The sequence below is a fragment of the Lonchura striata genome, chromosome 30, assembly GCF_050655825.1.
Source record: "Lonchura striata isolate lonStrDom1 chromosome 30, ASM5065582v1, whole genome shotgun sequence".
Taxonomy (NCBI): Eukaryota; Metazoa; Chordata; class Aves; order Passeriformes; family Estrildidae; genus Lonchura; species Lonchura striata.
Genome location: NC_140732.1, coordinates 7,297,399 through 7,318,158, shown reverse-complemented (window position 1 = coordinate 7,318,158; position 20,760 = coordinate 7,297,399). Strand labels below are relative to the sequence as shown.

The window sequence follows — 20,760 nt, the reverse complement described above, 5'->3', positions numbered from 1 at the left end:
GGGAATGGGAACGGGAATTTGGGAATTGGGGAATGGGGAATGGGAATTGGGGAAAGGGAATGGGGAAAGGCAAAGGGAATTGGGGATTCGGGAGCAGCGGCAGCTGCAGCTCCGCCTGCAGAGCCCCGCGGGCTTGGAATTATTAGGGAATTCCGGAATTAGTCGGGAATTTGGGAATGGCAATGGGAATTTGGGAATGGGAATTTGGGAATGGGAAAAGGGGAATGGGAAAGGGAATTGGGGAGAACAGCGGCAGCTGCGGCACCGCCTGCAGAGCCCCGCGGCCCTGGAATTATTCGGGAATTAGTCGGGAATTAGTCGGGAATTTGGGAATGGGAATGGGAATTGGGGAATGGCAAAGGGAATTGGGGAATTCAGGAGCAGCGGCAGCTGCGGCTCCGCCTGCAGGGCCCCGCGGCCCTGGAATGATCCGGGAATTCCGGAATTAGTCGGGAATTGGGGAATGGGAATTGGGGAATGGGGAATGGGGAATGGCAAAGGGAATTGGGAATGGGAATTGGGAATTTGGGAATGGCAAAGGGAATTCGGGAATTTGGGAATGGGAATTTGGGAATGGCAAAGGGAATTTGGGAATTCTGGAATTCGGGATTTGGGGAATTTGGGAATTCAGGATATGGGAATTTGAGAATTTGGGAATTCAGGGGATTGGGGAATTCAGGAATTGGGGATTTTGGGAATTCAGGAATTGGGGATTTTGGGAATTGGGGAATTCAGGAATTGGGGATTTTGGGATTTCAGGAATTGGGGATTTTGGGATTTCAGGAATTGGGGATTTCGGGATTTGGGAATTGGGGTATTTTGGGAATTGGGGATTTTGGGAATTGGGGATTTCGGGATTTGGGGAATTCGGGAATCGGGGCCCGGGCCCGGCTCCCACCTTCTGCAGCCGGGCGGCCGCCCCGGCCAGCAGCAGCAGCGGCGACTCGGCCATCTGCGCGTTCTTCACGGCCGTCACCGCGTTGGTGACCCCGGGACCCGCCGTCACCACCGCCACGCCGATGCGGCCTGCGGGGACAGCGCTGGCACCCAGGGGACACCCGGGGGGCACCCAGGGGACACCCAGGGGGCTCCAAGGTGGCCCCAAGGTGGCACCAAGGTGGCACCAAGATGGCGTCATGGTGGCACCAAGGTGATGTCAAGATGGCGCCAAGATGGCTGCATGGTGGCGCCAAGGTGGCTTCAAAATGGCGCCAAGGTGGCACCAAGATGGCGTCAATATGGCGCCAAGGTGGCACCAAGATGGCGTCAATATGGCACCAAGGTGATGTCAAGATGGCGCCAAGACGGCTGCATGGTGGCGCCAAGGTGGCTTCAAAATGGCGCCAAGGTGGCACCAAGATGGCGTCAATATGGCTTCAAGATGGTGCCAAGGTGGCACCAATATGGCACCATGATGGCTCCAAGATGTCTCCAATATGGCGCCAAGGTGGCGCCAAGATGGCGTCAATATGGCACCAAGATGGCTTCAAAATGGCGCCAAGGTGGCACCAAGATGGCGTCAATATGGCACCAAGATGGCCCCAAGGTGACATCATGGGGGCACCAAGATGATGTCAAGATGGCGCCAAGACGGCTGCATGGTGGCGCCAAGGTGGCTTCAAAATGGCGCCAAGGTGGCACCAAGATGGCGTCAATATGGCTTCAAGATGGTGCCAAGGTGGCACCAATATGGCATCATGATGGCTCCAAGATGTCTCCAATATGGCGCCAAGGTGGCGCCGAGATGGCGTCAATATGGCACCAAGATGGCCCCAAGGTGACATCATGGTGGCACCAAGGTGATGTCAAGATGGCGCCAAGACGGCTGCATGGCGGCGCCAAGGTGGCTTCAAAATGGCGCCAAGGTGGCACCAAGATGGCGTCAATATGGCACCAAGATGGCCCCAAGGTGACATAATGGTGGCACCAAGATGGCGTCAATATGGCACCAAGGTGATGTCAAGATGGCGCCAAGACGGCTGCATGGTGGCGCCAAGGTGGCTTCAAAATGGCGCCAAGGTGGCCCCAAGGTGACATCATGGTGGCACCAAGATGATGTCAAGATGGCGCCAAGACGGCTGCATGGTGGCGCCAAGGTGGCTTCAAAATGGCACCAAGGTGGCACCAAGATGGCGTCAATATGGCTTCAAGATGGTGCCAAGGTGGCACCAATATGGCATCATGATGGCTCCAAGATGTCTCCAATATGGCGCCAAGGTGGCACCAAGATGGCGTCAATATGGCACCAAGATGGCCCCAAGGTGACATCATGGGGGCACCAAGATGATGTCAAGATGGCGCCAAGATGGCTGCATGGTGGCACCAAGGTGGCTTCAAAATGGCGCCAAGGTGGCCCCAAGGTGACATCATGGTGGCACCAAGATGACGTCAAGATGGCGCCAAGACAGCTGCATGGTGGCGCCAAGGTGGCTTCAAAATGGCGCCAAGGTGGCACCAAGATGGCGTCAATATGGCACCAAGATGGCCCCAAGGTGACATAATGGTGGCACCAAGATGATGTCAAGATGGCGCCAAGACGGCTGCATGGTGGCGCCAAGGTGGCTTCAAAATGGCGCCAAGGTGGCACCAAGATGGCGTCAATATGGCTTCAAGATGGTGCCAAGGTGGCACCAAGACGGCTGCATGGTGGCGCCAAGGTGGCTTCAAAATGGCACCAAGGTGGCACCAAGATGGCGTCAATATGGCTTCAAGATGGTGCCAAGGTGGCACCAATATGGCATCATGATGGCTCCAAGATGTCTCCAATATGGCGCCAAGGTGGCACCAAGATGGGGTCAATATGGCACCAAGATGGCCCCAAGGTGACATCATGGTGGCACCAAGATGACGTCAAGATGGCGCCAAGACGGCTGCATGGTGGCACCAAGGTGGCTTCAAAATGGCGCCAAGGTGGCACCAAGATGGCGTCAATATGGCACCAAGATGGCACCAAGGTGACATCATGGTGGCACCAAGATGATGTCAAGATGGCGCCAAGATGGCAGCATGATGGCACCAAGATGGCACCAAGGTAGCTCCAAGGTGGCACTAATGTGGCACCCAGATGGCTCCATGGTGGCACCAAGGTGGCACCAAGGTGGCTTCAAGATGGCACCAAGATGGCACCATGATGGCACCAAGGTGTCACCAAGATGGCACCAAAGTGGCTCCAAGATGACATCATGGGGGCATCAAAATGGCGCCAGGATGGCACCAAGATGGGGTGAAGATGGCGCCAATATGGCTTCAAGATGGCGCCAAGATGGCTCCAAGGTGGATCCAAGGTGGCACCAAGATGGCGTCAAAATGGCACCTAGATGGCTCCAAGGTAGCTCCAAGGTGTCACCAAGATGGCATCATGATGGCACCAAGGTGGCACCATGATGGCACCAAGGTATCACCAAGATGGCACCAAAGTGGCTCCAACATCATGGTGGCGCCAAAATGGCACCAACATGGCACCAAGATGCCTTCAAGGTGGCACCAAGATGATGTCAAGATGGCGCCAAGATGGCTGCATGGTGGCACCAAGATGGCTTCAAAATGGCACCAAGATGGCTTCAAGATGGCGCCAAGATGACATCATGGTGGCACCAAAATGGCGCCAACATGGCACCAACATGGTACCAAGATGGCTCCAAGGTGGCACCAAGATGGTGCCAAGGTGGCGCCAAGATGGCTTCAAGAGGGCGCCAAGTTGACATCATGGTGGCACCAAAATGGCGCCAACGTGGCACCAAGATGGCACCGAGATGGTACCAAGATGCCTCCAAGGTGTCTCCAAGGTGGCACCAAGGTGACATCATGGTGGCACCAAGATGATGTCAAGATGGCACTAAGATGGCTGCATGGTGGCACCAAGATGGCGTCAAGATGGCACCAAGGTGGCACCAAGATGGCGCCAAGATGGCGCCAAGATGGCTTCAAGATGGCGCCAAGATGACATCATGGTGGCACCAAAATGGCGCCAACATGGCATCAATATGGCTTCAAGATGGTGCCAAGATGGCGCATAGGTGGCTCCAAGGTGGCACCGAGGGGACACTGAGGGGACATCAGGGTGGCACCAAGGTGGCTCCATGGTGGCACCAAGATGTCACCAAGATGGTGCCAAGATGGCACCATGATGGCTCCAAGACGGCTCCAAGATGGCGCCAAGGTGGCTCCAAGGTGACATCATGGTGGTACCAATATGACTCCAAGGTGGCACCAAGATGACATCAAGGTGGTACCAAGGTGGCTCCAAGGTCACATCAAGGTGGCACCAAGGTGGCTCCATGATGGCACCAAGATGGCACCAAGATGGTGGCGAGATGACATCATGGAAGCACCAAGATGGCTCCAAGGTGGCCAAAGGATGGATTTGATCCAGGAGGGGACAAATGGGGACAAATCCCACCCTGCCACAGCCCTGAAGCTTCTCAGGACCCACCCAGGTGGGACACCCAAACCCTCTGGAGATGTCAGCCATGGGGCCACCTCCATCCCTTGGGGACAGATGGGGACAAATCCCACCCTGGACATCCCAAGATCCTGGAACCCTCTCAGGTCAACCAAGACCCACCCAGGTGGGCCTCCAAAACCCCCTGGAGATGTCGGCCATGGGGCCACCTCCATCCCTTGGGGACAGATGGGGACAAAGGGGGACGAATCCCACCCTGGACATCCCAAAACCCGCTCAGGTCACCCAAGGTCCACCAAGGTGGGACACCCAAAACCCTCTGGAGATGTCAGCCATGGGGCCACCTCCACCCCTTGGGGACAGCTGGGGACAAACCCCCCCGAGATGCCACCAGAGCTGACCCGAGAGGCGTGAGACGGCGTCGGCGGCGAAGACGGCGGTGGCCTCGTGGCGCGTGTCCACCACGCGGATGCCGATCTTCTCGCAGGCCACCAGCACGGGCGAGATGTGGCCACCGGGCAGCGTGAAGATGAACTGGACGCCGTGGGCCCGCAGGACCTCGGCCACCAGCTCGCCACCGTGACGGGGACTCGTCGTGTCCACCTGGGCCACCACGGGGCCACCAGGAGGTCAGAGGTGACAGCGGTGTCACCTATCCCTGATGTTCTCCATCCCACTGGTGCAACCTGTCCTTGATGTTCTCCATCCCACCTGTCCCCAATGTTCTCCATCCCCACCGGTGACACCTGTTCCTGATGTTCTCCATCCCTGGTGACACCTGTCCCTGATGTTCTCCATCCCACCCATCCTTGATGTTCTCCATCCCACCTGTACTTCATGTTCTCCACCCCACCTGTCCTTCATGTTCTCCATGCCTGGTGTCACCTGTCCCAATGTTCTCCATGCCTGGTGTCACCTGTCCCAGTGTTCTCCATCCCACCTGTCCCAGATGTTCTCCATCCCACTGGTGTCACCTGTCCTTGATGTTCTCCATCCAACCTGTCCCAGTGTTCTCCATCCCACCTGTCCCAGATGTTCTCCATCCCACCGGTGTCACCTGTCCTTGATGTTCTCCATCCAACCTGTCCCAGTGTTCTCCATGCCACCTGTCCCAATGTTCTCCACCCCACCAGTGTCCCCAATGTCCCCCTGATGTCCCCAATGTCCCCAGGTGTCCCCAGACCTTGTGGAAGATGCGGTAGAACATCCCGAGCCTCTGGGCCACCACCAGCAGGGTTAGGGCCACCAGGGCCACCAGGGCCACCAGCCCGGCCACCAAGTCCATGGCAGGAGCTGCAAGAGAACAAGGCCACCAGGAGAACCTTGGGGACACCACAGGGACCTCCAGGGCCACCATGGGAACCTTGGGGACACCGTAGAGACCTCCAGGGCCATCAGGAACTCCTTGGGGCCACCGTGAGAACTTTGGGGCCACCGCGGAGACCTCCAGGGCCATCAGAACTCCTTGGGGCCACCATGGGAACCTTGGGGCCACCAGGAGAACCTTGGGGCCACCGGGAGAACCTTGGGGCCACCATGGGGACCTTGGGGCCACCATGGGGACCTTGGGGACACCATGGGGACCTTGGGGCCACCAGGAGAACCTTGGGGCCACCATGAGGACCTTGGGGCCACCATGAGGACCTTGGGGCCACCATGGGGACCTTGGGGACACCAGGAGAACCTTGGGGCCACCATGGGAACCTTGGGGACACCATGGGGACCTTGGGGACACCAGGAGAACCTTGGGGACACCAGGAGAACCTTGGGGACACCATGGGAACCTTGGGGCCACCATGGGGACCTTGGGGACACCAGGAGAACCTTGGGGCCACCAGGAGAACCTTGGGGCCACCATGGGGACCTTGGGGCCACCAGGAGAACCTTGGGGCCACCATGGGGACCTTGGGGACACCAGGAGAACCTTGGGGACACCAGGAGAACCTTGAGGACACCAGGAGAACTTTGGGGCCACCAGGAAGGACAAGGAATGAATTGAACCCATGTAATTAATTAGGCCGGGTTAATTAACTCTGGATTAATGAACCTCTGGGTTAACTGAACCCAGTTTAATTAATTAGATTGGGTTAATTAAACTCTGGATTAATTAAATTCAAGATTAATGAAACTCTGGGTTACTCAAATTCCAAATAATGAAACTCTGGCTTAATTGAACCCAATTTAATTAATCAGACAGGATTAATTAAACTCTGGATTAATGAAACCTTGGGTTAACTGAATCCAGTTTAATTAATTAGATTGGATTAATTAAACTCTGGATTAACTGAACTCTGGATAAATGGAACCCAATTTAATTAATTAGACTGGATTAATTAAGATCGGGATTAATTAAACTCTGGATTATTTGAACCCTATTTAATTAATTAGACTGGATTAATTAAGATCGGGATTAATTAAACTCTGGATTATTTGAACCCTATTTAATTAATTAGACTGGATTTATTAAACTCTGAATTAATTAAACTCTGGATTAATTGAACTCTGGATTAACAGAACACAGTTTAATTAATTAGACTGGATTAATTAAAATCTGAATTAATTAAACTCTGGATAAATTGAGCCCATCTTAATTAATCAGAGTGAATTAATTAAGCTCAGGATTAATTAAGATCAGGATTAATTAAACCCCGCATTAATTAAACCCAGTCTAACCAGTCCCGGCTCCTCCAGGTTCCCACACCCCGCCCACACAATTTGCATAATCAGATGCTCATTTGCATACATATGCATAAGGACGCTGCTCATTTGCATAATGACAGAGCCCCAATTACCCCTAACGAGGCCCCGCCCCCCCCGAAGATCCAAAATTTGGGGCAAAATCCCCAAATTGTGGCTGAAAATCCCAAAATTTGGGGCAAAAATTCCAAATTTGGGGCAAAAATTCCAAATTTGGGGCAAAAATCCAAAATTTGGGGCAAAAATCCAAAATTCGGGGGAAAATTCCTGAAATTTTGGGCAAAAATCCCCAAATTTGGGGCAGAAATTTCCCAACATTTTGAGCAAAAAAATCCCCAAATTTGGGGCAAAACTCCAAAATTTGGGGTAAAAATTCTGAAGTTTGGGGCAAAAATCCCAATTTTGGGGCAAAATTGCCAAAGTTTGGGGTAAAAATGCCCAAAGTTGGGATGAAAATTCCAATTTTGGGGCAAAAAAATCCCAAATTTGGTGTAAAAATTCCCAAATTGGGGAAAAAATCCCAAATTTGGGTTAAAAATTCCCAAATTTGGGGTAAAAATCCCAATTTTGGGACAAAAATCCCAAAATTTAGGGCAGAAATTTCCGAATTTTCAGCCTAAATCCTAAAATGTGGGGCAAAAATCCCAAATTTGGGGTAAAATTTCCCAAATTTGGGGCAAAAACTTGAATTTTGGATGGAAATCCCAATTTTGGGGCAAGAATCTCCAAATTTGGGGCAAAAATCCCAAAATTTGAGGTAAAATCCCCCAAATTTGGGGGACAAATCCCAAATTTGGGGCCATTTTTGGCTGAAAATGTCAAAATTTTGGGCAAAAATTCCAAAATTTGGGGGCAAAAATCAGCCCCGTCCCCAAGGCCACCCCTGAGGTGTCCCCAAACCCCCAAAAATGTCCCCAAATTGTCCCAAACTCCCCAAAATTATCCCAAATCCCCCCAAAATTGCCCCAAATCTCCCCAAAAGTGTCCAAAAATTGTCCCAAAATTGCCCCAAATCTCCCAAAATTGGCCCAACCCCCAAAATTGTCTCAAATCCCCCAAAATTGTCCCAAAATTGTCCCCAAATCCCCCCAAATGTCCCCAAATCCCCCCAAATTGTCCCAAATCCCCAAAAGTGTCCAAAAATTGCCCCAAAATTGTCCCAAATCCCCCCAAAATTGTCCCAACCCCCCCAAATTGTCCAAAAATTGTCCTCAAATTGTCCCAAATCCCCCCAAAATTGTCCCAAAATTGTCCCAAATCCCCCCAAAATTGCCCCAAAATTGTCCCAAATCCCCCCAAAACTGTCCATAAATTGTCCCCAAATCCCCCCAAAATTGTCCCAAGCCCCCCAGAATTGCCCCAAAATTGTCCCAAACTCCCCCCAAATGTCCCCAACCCCCCGCAGGTGTCCCCAAATGTCTCCAAACCCCCAAAATTGTCCCAAAATTGTCCCAAATCCCCCAAAATTGTCCCCAAATCTCCTCCCCCCCCCCCCCGCCTCCCCTCACCTGCCGCACCCGGAAGTGCTCGCTTCCGGGTTGCGTGGTGACGTCACGGGCGTGCGCCGCCAGGCGGGGCGGGGATTGGTGGGCGGGGAAAGGGGCGTGGCTAAAGGGAAAGGGCGGGAAAGGGGCGGGGCCAGGGGACCCGGATTTTGGGGGGATTTTGGGGGTTTTTGGGTCCACTTTTGGGGGGATTTTTGGGATTTTTGGGATCCCATTTTTTGGGGTCCCATTTTTGGGGATTTTGGGGAGATTTGGGGGGTTTTGGGGTCCATTTTTGGGGAGATTTCGGGGTTTTTTTGGGGTCCCATTTTTGGGGGATTTTGGGATTTTTGGGGTCCCATTTTTGGGGATTTTGGGGAGATTTGGGGGGTTTTGGGGTCCATTTTTGGGGAGATTTCGGGGTTTTTTTGGGGTCCCATTTTTGGGGGATTTTGGGATTTTTGGGGTCCCATTTTTGGGGATTTTGGGGAGATTTGGGGGGTTTTGGGGTCCATTTTTGGGGAGATTTCGGGGTTTTTTTGGGGTCCCATTTTTGGGGGATTTTGGGGTTTTTTGGGGTCCCATTTTTGGGGATTTTGGGGAGATTTGGGGGGTTTTGGGGTCCATTTTTGGGGAGATTTCGGGGTTTTTTTGGGGTCCCATTTTTGGGGGATTTTGGGATTTTTGGGGTCCCATTTTTGGGGGGGTTTTGGGGTTTTTTGAGGTCCATTTTTGGAGTCTTTTTATGGGGGGTTTTGGTGTCCATTTTGGGGGGGATTTTGGAGTTTTTTGGGGTCCATTTTTTGGGGGTCCCATTTTTGGGGGTTTTGGAGTCTTTGGAGTCCATTTTTGGGGAGATTTTGGGGGTTTTGGGGGTCCATTTTTGGGGGGATTTTGGGGGTTTTGGGGGTCCATTTTGGGGGGGATTTTGGGGTTTTTTGGGGTCCATTTTGGGGGTTCCATTTTGGGGGGCTTTGGGGTCCATTTTTGGGGGATTTTGGGGTTTTTTGGGGGGATTTTGGAGTTTTTTGAGGTCCATCTTTTGGGGTCCCATTTTTGGGGGTTTTGGGGTTTTTTGGGGTCCCATTTTTGGGGGGATTTTTGGGCTTTTTGGGGTCCCATTTTTGGGAATTTTGAGGTCCATTTTTGGGGGGATTTTAGAGTTTTGGGGGTCCCAATTTTGGGTTTTTTTGGGTTCCCATTTTTGGGGGGCTTGGGAGTATTTGGGGGTTCTCATTTTGGGGGATTTGGGTTTTTTAGGGGTCCCCATTTTGGAGGGGTTTGGGGTTTTTTTTGGGGCCCATTTTGGGATTTTGGGGGGGTCCCTTCTTGGGGATTTTGGTTTCTTTGGGGGTCCCATTTTAGGGGATTTGGTGTTTTTTGGGGGGGGCTTTGGGGTTTTTTTGGGTCCCATTTTGGGGTTTTTTGGGGTCTTATTTTGGATTTTTTTGGGGGTCCCATTTTGGGAATTTTGGGATTTTTTAGGTCCTTTTTGGGGAGGTCCCTTTTTGTGGGGTTTGGGGTTTTTGGGGTCCCATTTTGGATATTTTGGGGGTCCCATTTTGGTTTTTTTTTTGTTTTTGGGGGTCCAATTCTGTGGGGTTTGGGTTTTTTGGGGTCTCATTGGGGTTCTTTTGGGGGGGTCCCATTTTGGGTTTTTTTGGGGTCCCATTTTGGGTTTTTTTTGCCGTTCCCATTTTGGGGATTTTGGGGTTTTTTTTTGCGGTCTCTTTTTTTGGGGGCGGGTTTGTGCTTTTTTTGGGATTCCCTTTTTTGGGAGGGACACTTGGGGACACTTCCCATCCGTGACGTCACGGCCGGGAGGGTCCCCAAAATCCCAAAAATCCCAAAATTCCCAAAATCCCTCCCCGGTGTCCCCCCGCCCCCGGTGTCACCTTGTCGCCACCCCGGTGCCACCCCCGGAGTGTCCCCAACCCCCCCGGTGTCCCCTCCCTATTTTTGGGGGGTTTTGGGGTTTTTTGGGTCCCATTTTGGGGTTTTTTGGGTCCCATTTTGGGGTTTTTTTGGGGTTTTTTTGGTCCCTTTTCGGGTTTTTTTTGGGGTTTTTTTTTGTGGGATCCCATTTTGGGGGGAGGTTGGGTTTTTTTGGGGGTTTGGGGTTTTTTGGGGGTCCCATTTTGGGGTTTTTTGAGGTTTTTTTGGGTCCCATTTTGGAGTTTTTTGGGTCCCATTTTGGGGTTTTTTGGGGGTCCCATTTTGGGGATTTTTGGGGTTTTTTTGGGGGTCCCATTTTGGGGTTTTTTTGGGGTCCCATTTGGGGGGGGTTGGAGTTTTTTGCGGGTCCCATTTTGGGGGGGTTTTGGGGTTTTTTTGGGAGGTTTGGAGTTTTTTGGGGGTTCCATTTTGGAAGGTTTGTGGGGGTTTTTTGGGGTCCCATTCTGGGGGGTTTGGGGAGTTTTTTGGGTCCCATTTTGGGGTTTTGGAGTTTTTTGGGGTTCCATTCTGGGGTTTTGGGGTTTTTTGGGTCCCATTTTGGGGTATTTTTGTGGGATCCCATTTTTGGGGGGGGGGGGTTAGGGTTTTTTGGGTCCCATTTTGGGGGGTTTTGGGGTTTTTTTTGGGGTTCCATTTTGGGAGGTTTGTGGGTTATTTTGGAGGTATTTGGGTCCCCTCCCCGCTGTCCCCGGTCATTTCCCCGATGTCACCGCTGTCCCCTCCCCGTTGTCCCTTCCGTGATGTCACCGTGTCCCCTTCCCGATGTCCCCTCCCCGTGTCCCCGGTCCTTTCCCTGATGTCACCGTGTCCCCTCCCCGTGTCCCCTCCCCGCTGTCCCCGCTGTCCCCGGTCCTTTCCCTGATGTCACCGCTGTCCCCTCCCCGCTGTCCCCATGTCCCCATCCCGATCCTTTCCCCGCTGTCCCCTCCCCGATGTCGCTGTCCCCTCCCGTGTCCCCTCCCGTGTCCCCTCCCCGTGTCCCCGGTCCTTTCCCTGATGTCACCGTGTCCCCTCCCCGTGTCCCCGTGTCCCCGGTCCTTTCCCTGATGTCACCGTGTCCCCTCCCGTGTCCCCTCCCCGCTGTCCCCGGTCCCCTCCCCGCTGTCCCCGCTGTCCCCGGTCCTTTCCCTGATGTCACCGTGTCCCCTCCCCGCTGTCCCCGGTCCCCTCCCCGCTGTCCCCGCTGTCCCCGGTCCTTTCCCTGATGTCACCGTGTCCCCTCCCCGCTGTCGCCGTGTCCCCTCCCCGTGTCCCGTTAAAAGCCGGCCCCGCTCCGCTGTCGCCGATGTCGCCGCGATGTCGCCGCTCGCCGACCCCGAGAATCCCGCGGCGGCCCCGCGGCCCTGCCGGTGCCTCTGCCCGGACCGGGACCGGGACCAGAACCGGGACCGGGACAAGAACCGGGACCGGGACCCGAGCTGGGACCAGAACGGGCACCAGAACCGGGAGCAGAACCGGGACCAGAATTGGGAGCAGAATTGGGAGCAGAACCGGGACCAGGACCGTGACCAGGACCGGGACAAGAATCGGGACCGGGACCAGAACGGGCACCAGAATTGGGAGCAGAACCGGGACCGGGATCCGAGCTGGGACCAGAACGGGCAGCAGAACCGGGACCAGAACGGGCACCAGAACCAGAACTGGGACCGGAACCGGGACATGAGCCAGGACCAGAACCGGGAGCAGAACCGGGACCAGAACTGGGAGCAGAACCGGGACCAGGACCGTGACCAGGACCGGGACAAGAATCGGGACCGGGACCAGAACGGGCACCAGAATTGGGAGCAGAACCGGGACCAGAATTGGGACCGGAACCGGGACCAGAACGGGCACCAGAATTGGGAGCAGAACCGGGACCAGAATTGGGACCGGAACCGGGACCAGAACGGGCACCAGAACTGGAATCAGAACCCGCACCAGAACTGGGAGCAGAACCGGGACCAGAACCGGGACTTGGAGCGGAACCGGGACCAGAACCGGGACTGGGAGCGGAACCGGGACTGGGAGCGGAACCGGGACTGGGAGCGGAACCGGGACCAGAACCGGGACTGGGAGCGGAACCGGGACCAGAACTGGGACTGGGAGCGGAACCGGGACCAGAACCGGGACTGGGAGCGGAACCGGGACCAGAACCGGGACTGGGAGCGGAACCGGGACCAGAACCGGGCCCGGGAGCGGAACCGGGACCAGAAGCAGCCGCGGGCGCGCTGCCGGTGCCGCCGCCCGGCCCCGGCGCTGGCCGCGCTCGCCGCTCTCGCCGCCGCCGCGCTCGGAGCCGCCGCCGCCGCCGCCGCCGTCCTGGGGGCGCTCCGGGGGCAGCCCCCGGTGCAGGTGGGCACGGGGAGGTGGGGGGGGGCGGTCTGTCCGTCCGTCTGTCCGTCTGTCTGTCCGTCCGTCTGTCCGTCCTGAGGGCGGGGACGCCGCTTGTCCCGGTGTCCGTCTGTCCTGGTGTCCATTTGTCCTGGTGTCTGTTTGTCCGTTTGTCCGGGTGTTTGTCCTGGTGTCCATCTGTCCTGGTGTCCATCTATCCTGGTGTCCATTTGTCCCGGTGTCTGTTTGTCCTGGTGTCCATTTGTCCAGGTGTCCGTCTGTCCGGGTGTCTGTTCGTCCATTTGTCCCAGTATCCGTTTGTCCCGGTGTCCATCTGTCCTGGTGTCCGTTTGTCCCAGTGTCTGCTCGTCCAGGTGTCCATTTGTCCCGGTGTCCGTTTGCCCTGGTGTCCATTTGTCCTGGTGTCTGTTTGTCCGTTTGTCCGGGTGTTTGTCCTGGTGTCCGTTTGTCCTGGTGTCCATCTGTCCCGGTGTCCATTTGTCCAGGTGTCCGTCTGTCCGGGTGTCTGTTCGTCCATTTGTCCCAGTGTCCGTTTGTCCTGGTGTCCGTTTGTCCCAGTGTCCATTTGTCCCGGTGTCCATCTGTCCCGGTGTCTGTTTGTCCCGGTGTCCGTTTGTCCTGGTGTCCGTTTGTCCCGGTGTCTGCTCGTCCAGGTGTCCGTTTGTCCTGGTGTCCGTTTGTCCTGGTGTCTGTCCGTTTGTCCGGGTGTTTGTCCTGGTGTCCATCTGTCCTGGTGTCCATCTATCCTGGTGTCCATTTGTCCAGGTGTCTGTTTGTCCGGGTGTCTGTTCGTCCATTTGTCCCAGTGTCCATTTGTCCCGGTGTCCATTTGTCCCGGTGTCTGTTTGTCCAGGTGTCTGTTTGTCCCGGTGTCTGCTCGTCCAGGTGTCCGTTTGTCCCGGTGTCCGTTTGTCCCGGTGTCCGTTTGTCCTGGTGTCCATTTGCCCTGGTGTCTGCTCGTCCAGGTGTCCGTTTGTCCTGGTGTCCATTTGTCCTGATGTCTGTTTGTCCGTTTGTCCGGGTGTTTGTCCTGGTGTCCATCTGTCCTGGTGTCCATCTATCCTGGTGTCCATCATTTGTCCCGGTGTCCATTTGTCCCCGTGTCCATTTGTCCCGGTGTCCATTTGTCCTGGTGTCCGTTTGTCCTGGTGTCCATTCGTCCAGGAGTCCGTCTGTCCGGGTGTCTGTTCGTCCATTTCTCCCGGTGTCCATCTGTCCCGGTGTCTGTTTGTCCTGGTGTCCATTTGTCCTGGTGTCCGTTTGTCCCGGTGTCCGTTTGTCCTGGTGTCCATTTGTCCTGGTGTCTGTTTGTCCGTTTGTCCGGGTGTTTGTCCTGGTGTCCATCTGTCCTGGTGTCCATCTGTCCCGGTGTCCATTTGTCCCGGTGTCCATCTGTCCCGGTGTCTGTTTGTCCTGGTGTCCATTTGTCCTGGTGTCCGTTTGTCCCAGTGTCCATTTGTCCCGGTGTCCGTTTGTCCCAGTGTCCATTTGTCCCGGTGTCCGTTTGTCCCGGTGTCCATCTGTCCCGGTGTCTGTTTGTCCTGGTGTCCATTTGTCCTGGTGTCCGTTTGTCCCAGTGTCTGTTTGTCCTGGTGTCCGTTTGTCCAGGTGTCCATTTGTCCTGGTGGCCCAGTGTCCGTTTGTCTGGGTGTTTGTCCTGCTGTCCTTTTGTCCAGCTGTCCAGCTGTCCAGGTGTCTGTCTGTCCTGGTGTTCGATTGCCCAGGTGTCCGCTTGTCCGCCTGCCCAGTTGTCCGAGTGTCCGTCCGTGTCTGTCCAGCCTCCCAGGTGTCCATCTGTCCATCCCTGTGTCCATTTGTCCAGCCAGGTGTCCCTGTGTCCATCCCTGTGTCCATCTTCCAGACGTCCATCTGTCCATCTGGGTGTCCATCCCTGTGTCCATCTGTCCATCCAGGGGTCCGTCCTTGTGTCCATCTGTCCATCCACTTGTCCATCTGCCCATCCCCATGTCCCTGTGTCCATCTGTCCATCCAAGTGTCCGTCTGTCCACCTGTGTGTCCATCCAGGTGTCCACCCCTGTGTCCATCTGTCCATCTACGTGTCCCTGTGTCCATGTGTCCATCCCCATGTCCATCTGTCCATCCCTGTGTCCATCTGTCCATCCCTGTGTCCCTGTGTCCATATGTCCATCCAAGTGTCCATTGTCCAGATGTCCATTTGTCCTCCACTCATCCATCCATCCATCCATCCATCCAGGTGTCTGTCCCCGTGTCCAGGTGTCCGTCCAGGTGTCCATCCGTCCATCCCCGTGTCCATCCCCATGTCCATCTGTCCATCCACATGTCCCTGTGTCCATCCGTCCATCCCCGTGTCCATCTGTCCATCCAGGTGTCCATGTTTCCAGGTGTCCATCCAGGTGTCCATCTGTCCATCCCCGTGTCCATCTATCCATCCGTCCATCCCTGCGCCATTTGTCCATCCCCATGTCCATCTGTCCATCCCCGTGTCCATCTGTCCATCCGTCCATTCCTGCGCCATTTTCCATCCCTGTGTCCATCTGTTCATCCCCGTGTCCATCTGTCCATCCAGGTGTGCATGTTTCCAGGTGTCCATCCAGGTGTCTGTCTGTCCATCCCTGTGTCCATCTGTCCATCCAAGTGTCCAGGTGTCCATCTGTCCATCCCTGTGTCCATCTGTCCATCCCCGTGTCCATCTGTCCATCCAGGTGTCCATGTTTCCAGGTGTCCATCCAGGTGTCTGTCTGTCCATCCCTGTGTCCATCTGTCCATCCAAGTGTCCAGGTGTCCATCTGTCCATCCAAGGGTCCATCTGTCCATTCCCGTGTCCAGCTGTCCATCCGTCCATCCCTGTGCCATTTGTCCATCCCTGTGTCCATCTGTCCATCGCCGTGTCCAGGTGTCCGTCTGTCCATCCAAGGGTCCATCTGTCCATTCCCGTGTCCATCCCTGTGTCCATCGCCGTGTCCAGGTGTCCATCTTTGTGTCCATCCATCCATCCATCCCTGTGTCCATCCCCGTGTCCATCCGTCCATCCCCGTGTCCATCTGTCCACCCGTGTGTCCATCCAGGTGTCCCCTCCTGGGGGACACAAAGGTCACCTCCCCCCCGCCAAAATCCCCTCTTTTTCCCCCAAAAAAATCCCAGAATTTTCCCTTTTCCCCCCATTAGGGACATTTTGGGACACCTTGGGGACACTTTGGGGACACCTTGGGGACACTTTGGGGACATTGGGGACATTGGTGACACCTTGGGGACACCTTGGGGATTTTGGGGACACCCTGGGAACACCGTGGGGACCTTGGGGACACCTTGGGGACATTTGGGACACTTTGGGGACACCGTGGGGACCTTGGGGACACCTTGGGGACACTGTGGGGACATTGGGGGCATTGAGCACATTGGGGACATTGGTGACACCTTGGGGACACCTTGGGGACACTTTGGGGACATTGGGGACATTGGTGACACCTTGGGGACACCTTGGGGATTTTGGGGACACCCTGGGAACACCGTGGAGACACCGTAGGGACACCTTGGGGACATTTGGGACACTTTGGGGACACCGTGGGGACCTTGGGGACACCTTGGGGACATTTGGGACACTTTGGGGACACCGTGGGGACATTGGGGACCCTCGTGCTGACCTTGTCCCCTCCTGTCCCCTCAGGCTGCCACCGCCGCCCACGTCCTGCTCAGTGCCGGTGAGTCCTGGATGTCCCCTGATGTCCCCTGATGTCCCCTCCTGTCCCCTGATGTCCCCTCCTGTCCCCTGATGTCCCCTGATGTCCCCTGATGTCCCCTCCTGTCCCCAATGTCCCCTGATGTCCCCTCCTCCCCACCAGAGTCATCTCGAAATTGTCACTCGGGTTCCTCACAGAGGAAGTGCCACCTCCCCATTGTCACCTCCCCCATTGTCCCCTCCCCATTGTCACCTCCTCATTGTCCCCTCCCCATTGTCACCTCCCCCATTGTCACCTCCTCATTGTCACCTCCCCATTGTCACCTCCCCCATTGTCCCCTCCCCATTGTCACCTCCTCATTGTCCCCTCCCCATTGTCACCTCCCCCATTGTCACCTCCTCATTGTCCCCTCCTCCATTGTCCCCTCCTCCATTGTCCCCTCCTCCATTGTCACCTCCTCATTGTCACCTCCCCCATTGTCACCTCCTCATTGTCCCCTCCTCCATTGTCCCCTCCTCCATTGTCCCCTCCTCCATTGTCACCTCCTCATTGTCACCTCCCCTGCGGCTTCCGGGGGTGGCACAAGGCAGCGTCACGGAGTGTCCCCAGGGTGTCATTGTCCCCAGGGTGTCATGGAGTGTCCCCGAGGTGTCACGGAGTGTCCCCAGGGTGTCATTGTCCCCAGGGTGTCACGGAGTGTCCCCAAAGTGTCACGGAGTGTCCCCAGAGTGTCATTGTCCCCAGGGTGTCACGGAGTGTCCCCAAAGTGTCACGGAGTGTCCCCAGGGTGTCATTGTCCCCAAGGTGTCACGGAGTGTCCCCGAGGTGTCACAGAGTGTCCCTAAGATGTCATGGAATGTCCTCAGGGTGTCATTGTCCCCAGGGTGTCCCCGAGGTGTCACCGACTGTCCCCCGGGTGTCAGGGACCCCGTGTCCTTTTGGGCCACCCTGTGTCCCCTTGGTGTCACCCCCTCTCCTCTGTCCCCTCATTGTCACCTCTGTCCCCATGTCCTCACTGGCCCTGGTGTCCCCAGTGTCCCCCCTGACCGCTGTCCCTCGATGTCCCCATGTCCCCTGATGTCCCCATGTCCCCACTGTCCCCACTGTCCCCTGGTGTCCCCAGTGTCACCCTGACCGCTGTCCCCTGATGTCCCCATGTCCCCATGTCCCCATGTCCCCATGTCCCCATGTCCCCATGTCCCCTGATGTCCCCTGATGTCCCCATGTCCCAACTGACCGCTGTCCCCAATGTCCCCACCATCCCCTGATGTCCCCACTGACCCCAATGTCCTCATGTCCCCTGATGTCCCCTGATGTCCCCACTGTCCCCTGCTGTCCCCCCGTCCCCACTGACTGCTGTCCCCTGATGTCCCCTGATGTCCCCATGTCCCCACTGTCCCCTGCTGTCCCCATGTCCCCACTGACCGCTGTCCCCTGATGTCCCCATGTCCCCACTGTCCCCCGCTGTCCCCTGATGTCCCCTGATGTCCCCACTGTCCCCTGATGTCCCCTGATGTCCCCATGTCCCCACTGTCCCCTGATGTCCCCTGATGTCCCCATGTCCCCACTGTCCCCTGATGTCCCCTGCTGTCCCCCCGTCCCCACTGACCGCTGTCCCCTGATGTCCCCACTGTCCCCACTGTCCCCTGATGTCCCCATGTCCCCACTGTCCCCACTGTCCCCTGATGTCCCCATGTCCCCTGATGTCCCCATGTCCCCACTGACCGCTGTCCCCTGATGTCCCCATGTCCCCACTGTCCCCACTGTCCCCTGATGTCCCCATGTCCCCTGATGTCCCCATGTCCCCACTGTCCCCTGATGTCCCCTGATGTCCCCATGTCCCCACTGTCCCCACTGTCCCCCGCTGTCCCCGTCCCCACTGACCGCTGTCCCCGTCCCCAGGCTCGCTGTCCCCGTCCCCACTGACCGCTGTCCCCTGATGTCCCCTGATGTCCCCTGATGTCCCCTGATGTCCCCATGTCCCCATGTCCCCCCCGTCCCCACTGACCACTGTCCCCATCCCCAGGCTCGCTGTCCCCGTCCCCGAGCTGGCGCTACGAGCCCGGCGTCCAGGGCGTTTTCCTGAGCGGTGACATCCAACCGGACACCGCGGGGACACTCCGGGTGACGTCCGGTGGCCTCTACCTGCTCTACGGCCAGCTGATTGTCACCTGCACGGCGGCCACCTGTCCCCAAGGCGGTGTCACCCTGCGGCTGCGTCGTGCCACCGCCCCGCTGCTGGCCGTGCCGCTGGCCCTGCCGGCCGCGCCCGGTGGCCACCAGCGACGCTCGGCGCTGGTCCAGGCCGTGGGACACCTCTGGCCTGGGGACGTCCTCAGCCTGGAGATGGTTGGGGACACGCTCGGGGACAGCGCGGGGGACGCGGGCGGGTGGCAGCTGGCGCAGGACGAGCGCGAGGGCAACTTCGTGGGGCTGCTGCGGATCGCGGGCGGGTGACGGCGGGTGGTGGCACTGGGTGGTGGCACTGGGTGGTGGCACTGGGTGGTGGCACCGGGAGCAGCTGGTCTCGTGTCCTGCTGGTCACCTGCTGGGGTGGGGCTTGGGGACGTCAGGGAGTCCCAGGTGGGGAGGTTTGGGGACATCGAGGGACATCGGTGACACCCAAGTGTGGAGGTTTGGGGACATCGACAGACACCGGTGACGTCCAAACCCAGAGGTTTGGGGACATTGAGGGACACCGGTGGCATCCAAACCCAGAGGTTTGGGGACATCAGTGACACACAGTCATGGAGGTTTGGGGACATCGAGGGACATCGGTGACGTCCAAACCCAGAGGTTTGGGGACATCAGTGACACACAGCCATGGAGGTTTGGGGACATCGAGGGACATCGGTGACGTCCAAACCCAGAGGTTTGGGGACATCAGTGACACACAGCCATGGAGGTTTGGGGACATCGAGGGACATCGGTGACGTCCAACCCAGAGGTTTTGGGGACATCAAGGGACATCGGTGGCGTCCAAACCCAAAGGTTGGGGGACATCAGTGACACACAGCCATGGAGGTTTGGGGACATCGAGGGACATCGGTGACGTCCAACCCAGAGGTTTGGGGACATCGACAGACATCAGTGACACCCAAACGTGGAGGTTTGGCGACATCAAGGGACATCATCAGCAGACATTGGTGACATCCAAACCCAGAGGTTTGGGGACATCAAGGGACATCAATGACACCCAAGTGTGGAGGTTTGGGGACATCAAAGGACATCGGTGACATCTCTGGTTGGAGATCTGGGGACAGATCTCTGGTGATGTCTGTGATTGGACATTTGGGGACAAGGGACGTCGGTGACATCCAAGGCTGGAGATTTGAGTGACAAGATCCCCGTGTCCAGAGGTTTGGGGACACCAAGTGACACTGGTGACGTCCATGTTTGGACATCTGGGGACAAGACCACCACACCCAGAGATCTGGGGACATTGAGTGACACCGGTGACCTCCACACCTGGAGATTTGGGGACATCAAGTGACATCCGTGACTGCCCCCCCCCCATTTGTTGCTTGGGGACATTTGGGGACCTCCTGGACCCAGTGGGGGACACTTGGGGACACTTGGGGACATTTGGGGACCCAGTGCTGGACACTTGGGACCTCCTTGGGGACATTTGGGGACACTTTGGGGGGGGGTGGCCCCTGCTGTCCCCCTCCCCCAGCCGGCCTGGGGGGTGGCTCCTCCCCTCCCTAAATTATTCTCCTTAATTAATTATTTATTAATTAACAAATAAATTTATTTATGGATTATTTTTACCGCCTGGATTGTCCCCAAAAACATGGAGGTGACAACCCTGGGGGACCTCGGTGGGGGGGGGTGGGGTCCCACCTGCAAATCCCCCCAAAATTTGACCCAGAACCCCCCAAAATTTGCCCCAGGAAATCCAAAATGTGCTGAAAATCCCCCAAAATTTCTCCTGGAGTCCCCCCAAAATTTAACCCCAAAACTCCAAAATTTACCCTGGAGTCCCCCAAAATTTAACCCCAGAACCCCAAAATTTGCTCCAGAGCCCCCAAATTGTCCCAGATCCCCCAAATTTCCTCCAGACCCCCCAACTTAGCCCCCCAGAACCCCCAAATTTGGCCCAAATGCCCCAAATTTGCCCCAGAGACCCCAAATTTGCCCCAGAGTCCCCCCAAAAATTGCCCCAGGTGCAGAATGTGGGGTGGGAAATTCGGGGTTGTAAAATTTTGGGGTGCAGAAATTTGGGGGGGGG

At 56.3% G+C, this 20,760-nt stretch overlaps 2 protein-coding genes across 16 annotated transcripts in view; one reads left to right on the top strand and one right to left on the bottom strand.

The window, feature by feature from the left end:
* HACL2 (2-hydroxyacyl-CoA lyase 2) overlaps window positions 1–8,763 on the bottom strand; it is a 35,544-nt gene extending 26,781 nt beyond the window's left edge. For 5 of the 15 annotated variants that reach the window (XM_085563213.1, XM_085563211.1, XM_085563214.1 and 2 more), the window contains exons 1-3: window positions 5,586–7,564; window positions 4,804–5,005; window positions 899–1,026 (exon numbers count right to left, since the gene is read on the bottom strand). In XM_085563213.1, coding sequence (XP_085419339.1) covers window positions 899–1,026; window positions 4,804–5,005; window positions 5,586–6,407 — 1,152 coding nt within the window. In that variant the 5' untranslated portion in view covers window positions 6,408–7,564. Of the gene's footprint in view, window positions 1–898; window positions 1,027–4,803; window positions 5,006–5,585; window positions 7,573–8,607 lie in introns of those variants that run through there. The other 10 variants (XM_077787768.2, XM_085563203.1, XM_085563207.1 and 7 more) reach the window with 9 other exon arrangements.
* Window positions 8,764–11,835: 3,072 nt separating this feature from the next.
* Window positions 11,836–20,291, top strand: LOC146764977 (uncharacterized). Its single transcript, XM_085563124.1, is given in 6 exon segments — window positions 11,836–11,888; window positions 11,958–12,874; window positions 12,950–13,896; window positions 13,898–14,150; window positions 14,153–16,550; window positions 18,556–20,291. Coding segments are annotated over 5 exon segments (4,035 nt in total). The 3' UTR covers window positions 16,018–16,550; window positions 18,556–20,291.
* Window positions 20,292–20,760: the final 469 nt, after the last annotated feature.